We start from the raw sequence: 9,989 nt of genomic DNA on the forward strand, positions 1-9,989 counted from the left end.
TAACCAGAATAACTAAGAAAACACACATTCTTTTTATTTTTTTTTACAAATATATTCTTTTAGTGTAGATCAGAAGAGCACACATAACATTATCCCTAGCAATTTTAATTGTATGGCTCTAATAATCAGGTTATAATTCTCTCTTACAATCAGAATTCTTAAAATGAAACAGAATTAATAAGTAAGCCCATGAAGGACTGCATTACAGCCTTGGAAGTGGCTTGCAATTATGTAAACCTTCAGGTAAGATTATGGTATTTCAGATGTCTGAAACTGTTGCTGATCTTAAATACCAAAAACACAGCCATAGTTAGGCTGATTAGGGATAAACTTTTAGCCTTTATTCTGAAGTTCCTTGCTTAGTGGGTTTAATTCAGGCCTTAAATCTCACTTGAGTATAATTCATTTAAGGCAGCAGTTTGGGACCTCACTTCTTTTATAAGTAATGTTCAACTATTTATTGGGTGAATTAGTTTGTGTACAAATTCTGACCAGCTCCTGGTAATATTTGACTTGCTGTTCCATACCTGTGATAGTATTTGACCTGAAGATTTCTTTTTGTAGTCATTACATGTTCAATCTTCAGTAGTATCATTTGCACTAAGGAATATAGTTAAGCAAGAACTGTCAGTATTTTAAGAATGCTTTCATACAGTTTGCTCACTTTATCCATTTTTTATTTGCAGTTGAAAAATGAAGAAAAAGATACGTATGACGAAAACCTCCATTATCCTTTTCTTCTTATTTTAACCAAACACAGATAGAAGATGACTTGTTTGCTTGTTTAAGGTGGACTATGGAAATTTAATCCATGTATATGGATGGCTGGGAGTAAGGAGGGTTCAATTCTCCCCCTTTTGTTCCTGAGCCATCATCAGTGAAATATTTCTAATTGGGGCTTGTTTCACAGTGCATAAACATTGAGACATCTTTTTTGTATCGTTTCGGAGCTTTTTTTTCCCAATTATATTCCAGCTTAAAGCTGATTGGACTTTATATGTGTGCATTAACAAAGGTGTAACACTGGGTTCCTTCTCTTTCGTGCCTTTAAACTTGCATGTACTTTGTTAATCTCTTCAAATGTTGTTTTTGGTGTGTATTTGAAAATATTTGAGCAATAGTCTTTGTGGGCTTATATAACTGATGTAAAGAAGTAAACGCATTCACATTTAATTAGCAAGGAAATAGTTGTTTTAAGGTCTTTTAAAAGTGCACCTATTGAATGCTCCAGTTTTTCTGCCCTTTTTTTTAATTTATTTAATTCCACTGCTGATTTTTCTATCCATGTCCTTATTTGCTTCAGTTGAAGCTGAAGGCTTTTTATATATATAGGTTTTTCCAGCAGGACTTTTCCTCCTGTAGATGTATAAGAAATTATGCATCAGACAAAAGCCTCATAAACTGACCATTTGTCCTTTGGACACAATAGCCTGCCCAGCCCCTCTGCTCCTCCTCTCCAATTATGTGTGATTAGTCTCAGTGTGTTGTGTCAAGAAGGGGGAGTGTGCTGAGTGCTTATTATCTGTTTAGGTACAAGAAGAGCACATTTAGGTTCTGACTATGAATGGAAAGTGAGCCTTTATCAGGACTAAAATCTAAATGCTACTATCCTAGAAATCGCTTTTTAAACAAATGCATCCTTTTCGGATAAATCCCGAGAAGCACCGTAGCAACTAAAGAATTCTGTAGTGCAAACTCTCTCTCTTGAATTAGTTTATATTGTGATATATTAGGGCCCAAGTATTTGATAAACATTTGATGTGACTTTTCTTGACAAAAATCCCACAAAGAAACAGAAGTGATTTCTTATTTTCCTACTGGTTTAATAGACCATTTTAATGACTTCTCAGAAAAACAACCTGGATCATTAAAGAACCCTGTACAGTCTCTTAAACCGCAACACTTTTTAAATGGTGAAAAAAAAGAGAGAGAGGCAGGGACCATGACTGAGAGAGGGAGGTAGTAGAAGCAAGGAAGTGTAGAGGGTCATGCTGAAATACATTCATTAAAAGAATGGCAGTGAGCATTCTTCCGTATTTAACAAATTGGGCAGCATGTAAACCTCGAGCTCGTGAAAGTCCCTTTCTCTTTGCTCTTCTTCTCAAACAAATTTCTTCACTACCGGTTTGCATGTCCTTGTATTCAATACTTTTTATGCTCCATTAGAGCACCTAGATGGATCTCAGAAGGCATAGGTCAAGTCGCAGTTAGATCATACATTTCTTTCTCACAAAAACTTGAATTGCAATGCCAAGCGATGGGCTAACATCACAATAACAGCAATTTATTCCTCTTTTGATAAAAAGCAGCCTATTCTCGGTGTTAGATAAAGACCAGGGGCAATGCAAACCAACCATTTATCCTAGAACTGAGTAGTATGTCTCCCCTAGAGCTGGTATGAGTTTCATGTTCCAACTCTTGTTGGAAGATGCTTGTCTCCTATGAAATCAAAAGCATTTAAGAGTAATTTGAAATTGCTGTGAAGGTGGCTTTAGTTTAATTGGCTTTGTTTTGTTTGTCCCACACAGCAGTGCCTTTGTTTTTGCTAAAACCATGTACAAGCAAATCTTTATAATCAACAAAGGAGTGTGAAAAATGCTGAAATATTACAATTTGTGAACCTTTTATTTCTGAGAGGGCTTGAATATCTGCTGTACAATAATCTAATAAAGATTGTTAGTTGCCGAAAATAGAGCCAGTGTCACTGAATTGTGGTTTTAGCTCTAAGAAGAAAACAGTTTCACTCAAATTAGTAGCCAATAATTGCTTTTTATTTCTTTAGTGTCTGTCACTTGAGTTGAAGGCTTTGCACAGGTGCTGCCATCCCTAAAGTGTGTAATTGATGGCTTGTTTACCAAAGATGTATTTAGGCTTCATCCTACCAACTCACATTGGAGCTCCACAGGCAGTGAAGTTATTCATCTACATAAGTGCTTGCAGGTTTAGTCCATGCAGATATTTTTAGAGGTATATAAGCAAGCTCTCTTCTTGCTTTTTGTTTTAAAATGGATACTGAAAAGTGACAGATATAGGATTTACTGTATATGAGGCACTAAAAATATCTTTTTTAGAGACATTTCAGAGTCCCTCGTGTTAGTAGGGAATAGTTTCTGAGCTCTGAAATTTTAATTAAAATACAGTGTTTATTAGTACATCAAATGTCTTTGCTAAGAAAGAAGTTAGGCAGTTTCTCAAATCATGCTTATAAAATGTATCAGTGCCTTTCATGTGATGCGCTTTAACTAGCCTCTGATACTTGCTATATTTTAATGATATAGTTTACTGTGTTCTGTAACAGAATGTTGCACTTAATTACTTTGTGTCTGCAAAGCACTTTAAAGATGAATGACACCATGCAAGAGTTATACTGTCTTCACTGAGAATGGAAGTGTTAGGCTGATGCAAGTTTTCCTTCACATGTGTTGGTGGTTTTTAGAGCATCGTTGTGTCTTGCCCCTCTCTCAGAGAAAAAATGGCAGAGAGAAATGAGCTTCTTGTGGACATCCATTCCCCTGGGCACAGCCCTAATGCAGCTGGTTCCACTGGCAGTGAGTTGTGATCTTCAGACCAAGAAAAAATATTCCATTTCCTGCTGTGAAATTTGGCAAAGGTTTTCTGATTACAGACTACTCCTATCTGATATCATTCTGGACAGATCTTTCCATTTGGGTAATAAGTTTGATTTGAAATTAAAGATGTGTTAAGAATGTGAGATAAGGCAGGAGAACATACTATCCAGGTACCAGTCCAGCTGCAAAATCCTTATTAGACAAGTCATTCACGTTTTGCCTGTGGCTTAATGGCTACATGTTGGCGTGAGGAGGGAAGCGGGATTAAAATTGTTCACCCCATGAAAAGCATCCTTACATCTTGAGCCTGGCTGCATACGGTTTATCAAGTGTTATATCTCCGTTACAACTCTCCTTCGCTGTTCCCTGAACAAAAGAGGATGCAGTGGGTGGAGCTTTTGATCCACCTCTTGATATGGCAGGTGGCACAGCTGATATGGCAGGGGAAAGAGGGAAAAGGCAGCAAAACATTGAAAGTCAAACAGAGCAGCATTTTATTACCGTTTTTCACTTGTTCTCCCTAATGCAAGAGAGGAATAACCAGGTCCCTGTCTTTTCACAGAGCAAATTATAAACGCATAGTTTAGCCTGCATTTCTTCTGCGTGCTTTTCTTCTTTAAACCAGTGAATGAACAGTGATTTCGAACTGTGAATTCCTTTAACTCTTGCGAAATGGTTTGAGACGCTGGTGGAAGGTGCTAGGACAGCGTGTACCCCCACTTAGATCTAAAGTGTTTTCTGTGCAGCATGGTTACCCCGTGTTTTTTCCTCAGAAATATATAATTTTGATGCTTTCTATCTTTTTATTTTAGATTTTCCCAAGTCTGATTAAGATGGCACAGTGTTGCTGTCTCATTTGCCATTTAGAAAGCAGCCAATACACTCTAGAACTAACCCCAGATTTTGTGAGACTGAGTGCAGCATCTCCTCTGCAAGATCCATCTCCCTCTCCAACCTGTGGACTCTGTTCAAACAGCTGAATGTAACAAACCTAACTTTTCTTTCCCATTTTTAAAAGGTTTAGCCTATTATTAAGGCTCCTTGCTTAGTCAGCAGCTGGCTTGCTGCCAAAAAGCCCAGCATATTGTTGTGGCTGGGTAAAAGCTGGATATTTTCCATCTCTGTCCAACAGCGGCATTGGATCTGCATTGTCTTCTTGTGTGTAAAGTGTGTGGAAAGTAGAGGGAAGATGCACGGAGCAGTAGTCCAGATGGCATTCCACAGCCTGAGAAGAAACATCTTGACCCTCGAATCTGGGTTAAACTCAACAGATGCCAAGCCCCCAAAAACAAAGAGCTGTTGTGGCTGACAACAGCGGAGCAGCAATAGGCCTGCACTAACAGAAAGTATCTTTTATTTTGGATGCATTTCCTGCAGATAACCAACACGGTGTCACTTGCAGAGCATTGCTTATTAAAAATAAGCGAAAAATAAAAGGTTCTCAGCATCAGGCACTGTCTCCCTGTTGCCTGTGGGTGCTGGGTTATGCTGGCAGAAGAGGATTTGAACGTGCCCCTGCCAGAGCCAGCGTGCTAGAAGACCGGTTATTTTTTCCTGCCTCTGACTTCAATTAATATACTTTTAAAATGATTAAACATATCATGCTGTGACTTCTAAAATGTCAACAAGCTTCTAAACTTGGAGACAGGAATGTAATAAAATAGGTAATAGGAGATTCAATAGTTAATAGAGGCCCTGAAGTGTGAGTGTATACAGTAGCTGTATATTGGAAACTGTGCAAATGAAGATGGCTTAGTATTGCAAACTGAGGAAGAAAATTGTTTTTAATTAGCACCTTCATAAGAACTGCTGATTAATACTGTTTGGTTTGGTGAAAAGCTTTCAGCTGAGTAATTTGTACAGCCATTACAACAGTTTTGTTAGACCAGGACTCCTGTTGTTAAACACAAACAGCAGATGATAATGGTGGAAGATGAGTTTGTCATGTAACAATTTACCTTATTGAAAAAAGCTTTATATAAAACCCAATACAGTAGGTACCAGCAGAAATCACATATTTTAAATCCTTTCAAGATTGCAGTGTGCGGTGCTAGTGTGTTTTTTCATGGACTAGAAACAGATTTTATATCATTTATAAAATTATATATACAATTTAAAGGTGTTGCAGCATGGACAGACCACTTTACTGGTAATGCTTTACATCAGGACAGTAAAGTGCTGGGATATTCAAACACTTCCTAAGTATACAAAGTAGGTCTAAAAATTGAAAGGTAATTAAGTAATATTGTTCCCATGCAAATGTATGTTTGTGCATTATGCACTGAAATTACGTCTGGTGTGTGTGTGATGTCTAGCATTTATACCTAAGGCTTTAAGGAGATTTCTCCCAGGTTAACTACTGTTCACTGCTTTTGCTTACTGTTCTTTTCAACTGACAACAAAAAATTAAAACCCGTTATCCATGTCTCCATAATAGAGGAGCATATGTATTTTAGTGGCCTGGATAGGAAAATCAGTGCGGCCTGTAGAAACAGAGGGGTTTTATTAAATGTGGTAACAATGAAGGAATATCTGCACTAAATTATGACGCTAACCAAGGATGGTAAGATCTGTAAATTATTGGAGTGCTATAATAGAACATGAGAGTTTTCCTTTAGACAGGCCTTCGGGGTAATAACAAGGGTTGAGACTCACGACAGTGCCAAATAAGCTTTAGACAGCATAATAGTCTGCAAAGAAAAGCCACAGAGCACTAATGTAAAAGAAGAGCTGTCCACCACATGCAGTAAAAATCACCAAAGGTCATTTTATGGTAGCAATTGTGACATAAAATTGGTGGTCATGCTACATGTCTAATACTCAGCACAGCTTTATAAATGATGGGCCCCTAGCGATGGCTGTCATTAAGTGCTTTCATCATAATAAACTTTAAACTGTTGGCTTTATGAATCGCCAGCCAGCTTCAGCTGTTCGTTGGATGGAGCTTGCAGTGCCTTAAGTGTGACAAGGCCTATTAGGAACTGCAACCATGTTTCAAGCGTACTTGGCTTTCCCACTCCTGGGGTGATTGCTGCCTATTAAATGGCATCTGGGAAGATTTTCCTCCAGCAATCTCTGATCAAGAGCTTTTTTGGGCTTTGACCTGCATTTCCTTCAAGACTTTCTCTGAGGAGTTTTATAAGAGCAAAACTCCAGAGGATTTATAGCCACTTCTGATTAATACCTTTTCAGTTTTTCTAGCAACTCTCCCACTGCTACATGGAGAAAAGCTTTCATTGTTCCTAAGGTGCTTATTTGTGACCTTTTCTCTGCTTTCTGATTCCCTCTAACATGTTCTCAGTGAAATCCTTGGTGTGCAACCAAGACAGTTGCTGAAGTTGCTGCAGCTTTGTGTGGAGTGGCTTTGATAGTTAAAAAGGGAAAATTAATTTAGAAGGAACGCCTCCCATTCCTATTTCAACAGTGTTCTCACAACTCACGGGGAACAATTAAATGCCAACAGTACCGGTTTGCTATCCTAAATAGTGTACACGCTACCTAAGTTAGAGAGACTGCTAATTCCTTAGCGCTCCAGCTGAGGGGAATGCAGCTACATAATTATAACAGAAATGTCTGCCTCAAACCGTGCTTCCCAAATCCCTGTGCTAAGACACAGCCTCTGCAATCCATTTGCAGGCAGAGAAGCAGGCTCTGGCATAGCAGGGACACATTCTTCCTTCCAGCAGCTTCCTCTCTTTGTAAGGAAATTGCCCCAGTCCCGAGTTCATTTGCAGTCCCTCGCTGTGTTGGGGTAGCACAGGCAGAGGAGCAAAACCTGAAGCATTCACAGCTTTAAAAAGGTCATAGCAGCACCCCAAAACTCTCAGCCCCTTGGTGCACAGGCTGCCAGGAGCTGAACCCACTCTTGGCATGGGGCAGGCTCAGGGTGCAGCCCCAGGTGGCACATTCCTGAAGCCCGGAGCACACAAGGGATAACTATACAGCTGAAATATAAAGTCACCTATAAAGATTTCATGAAACTAGATTATATTTTCATCACCCTTACGCATATGAAGTCTTTTAATTTCTATCAATCTTACAGTGAGTTAGAATTAAATCGTATTAGTGTGAATAATAAATGTTTAGGGATCACTCATCTACGAACTTGTAGTATTTAATTTACAAGGACTATACATTTTTCAAATCTCTTAACAAGGAACTTTAAGCACTTCTTGAGGTTTAAAAAAAAAGGAAAAACGGATCTGGGAAGCAAAAATGCTCTGTTTTTCCCAGGATCCTGAGTGAGTGACTCAGAAGGTATTGTAATTGCAAAAGCTTTCTGTGTATAAGAACCTGGCTAATACTCTTATTAGCATCTTTTTTAATCCAGGTAACATAATAGTGCAAGTGTCAGATGAATGTCTCAGAAGTGGACCATTAAAAACTAAATTGCAAAACCTTTGAGAGATTAGCATTTGAATCCAGCCAGTAGCTCCTTGAGGTTCTTGGGTTTGGATCAGGGTCCTTAAAGCAGAAGTTGCTATCGCAAATCGCATCAGCCTCCAAGTTACTCCGAATGAGAAGACAGTAGCCACAGTTATCAGCCTTAGCTCTAGACCTGTTTCCCCTGGGAAGCACATGTACAAAAGGAGATTTTTCATTGTGAAAAGAGGTTTTGTTTTCTGAAACCTTTAATTTCTGAAGAAGTTTAAAAAGCAAAGAATAAATAAATTACAATAAAACAATATTTTGTGGGTAAGTAGAGATGTTTTAATTCATCATAGTGATAGTTAGCTCTTAAACAGGGCAGTACTTGGCATGTTCAACATGCATTTTAGAGTCATTACTCAAACATCACGATGGGCTGATAAAATAGGAAATGGTTTTCCTTTTCCCATATCAAGAAACTAAGGCAAAGAAGTGAAGTTACACATATAGAAAGTCTCCACGACAGGCAGACTTGCATGTATAGTGCAATTCTCACTCAATGACAGTTCTTACACAGCAGACCTTCATCCATTCATCAGTCTTTATGCTAGATGTTGGCATACCCTGAGAACTGCATTTTTGAATCATCAGATACCATCTGAAATTCCCTGAAGGGGTTATTGTTCTTTCTGACCGATGGTACCAGCACTGGATTTTTCATCAGAAGTACTGAAATACAGACAAGGATGTCTATATTTCAGTTTCTCGTCTCACTTCCTTTAGTGCATCTTAGGAACAAACTACTCATTTTTGAGGGATGGGTAATAGCACTGAAGAAAATACGCAGAACTTTGTCATAGTTCTGTGGGAGAAAAAGGCTTATTCGTTTGGAGGGAGCACTGATGATTGTTCCTACAACTTCATAGTGTTTTACTGTTGCTGTACTGCTTTTCAAGGGCTAGTAAGGTATGCTTAGTAGAGGTGGCTTTAGATTGTTTGCTATCTGTCTCATCATCAAATACAGAAATGGGTTTGGTAATTTTTTGGAGTCTGATACTTCCACAAGTCTGCAGGCAGTTACTTTGCTACCTGAAGCTTTAGGGATGAGGACAACACTTAAAGCATTTTGCAGCATTAGTTTCCAAAGCTCCATGTGAATCACAGTGAAGGCGTTAGTACTGTGTAAGCATATTCAGTAATTGATGCAAACAGTTAAAATGATGACACAACAGGAAGCAAAGTGGTGATTTAACCTTCCATTCCCAGTATGAGGAACACTAGCAGCTCAGCAGATTACTATGGAAAGGGCAGGTGTTTTTGTCACAACTCCACAACAGCTTGTGCCAGGCTAGGTGCATCTGTGCTTTTCCATGCCCACCGTGCAGGCAAGGTACTGCCAGATAACTGCATGGGGAATGAAAAGGAATCATGTCACAAGCACCAACACTTTGGGCACCTGCCAGCTTATGTATTGAAGTAGAAATATTAGTGAACACGTGGGCAAAGAGTCCATTATGGAAATAAAGGGCATGGGGGAGCACAGAAACAATGAGCCATGTTTTACAGTGGTTTATAGGCTGCACAGAAAAGAAATGGAAGAGACTGAATTCTCTTCATTCAATGGGAAGATACTAACCATGACAAAAATCATCTGGAAAGGTGTTCAGCTCAGTTATAAGGCAACCCTTTTGAAGCACTTTCAGAGTTATTTTCAGCTGTGAGCAAAACAGAGGAATATTGCCACCGGGTAGAAATTGCAGCCAAACAATGATCAGCGAGAAGGATGCCTACTGCTGAATCCCAGCTCATTTCAGATCACTTTCAGCCTGCTCTTTTCTTTGTTGTAAGTCCCCATTATGGCAATAACGACTGCAAAGCATGGGCAGCATCCCATCCTGGTCTTCTATACCAGGGCAGTGAGCGTTAGAGGCTTGCCTCAGAGGCCCAAAGGGCTGAGTACAGGCTGTTTAACATAGCAGGGGGAGGGAAGATACTATCTTGGGTGATGGCATTCAGAAGGCCCTGTTTGTGTCTAAAAATCAGGAGTAAGAG

General features: G+C 39.1%; 1 protein-coding gene across 1 annotated transcript in view; it reads left to right on the forward strand.

The window, feature by feature from the left end:
• CAMKMT (calmodulin-lysine N-methyltransferase) overlaps positions 1 to 2,683 on the forward strand; it is a 206,118-nt gene extending 203,435 nt beyond the window's left edge. The window contains exon 11 of the mRNA XM_034060861.1: positions 687 to 2,683. Within this exon, the coding sequence (XP_033916752.1) occupies positions 687 to 764 (78 nt within the window). The 3' untranslated portion in view covers positions 765 to 2,683. The remainder of the gene's footprint in view (positions 1 to 686) is intronic.
• The last annotated feature ends 7,306 nt before the right edge of the window (positions 2,684 to 9,989 follow it).

This window comes from Melopsittacus undulatus, chromosome 3 (genome assembly GCF_012275295.1).
Source record: "Melopsittacus undulatus isolate bMelUnd1 chromosome 3, bMelUnd1.mat.Z, whole genome shotgun sequence".
Classification (NCBI taxonomy): domain Eukaryota; kingdom Metazoa; phylum Chordata; class Aves; order Psittaciformes; family Psittaculidae; genus Melopsittacus; species Melopsittacus undulatus.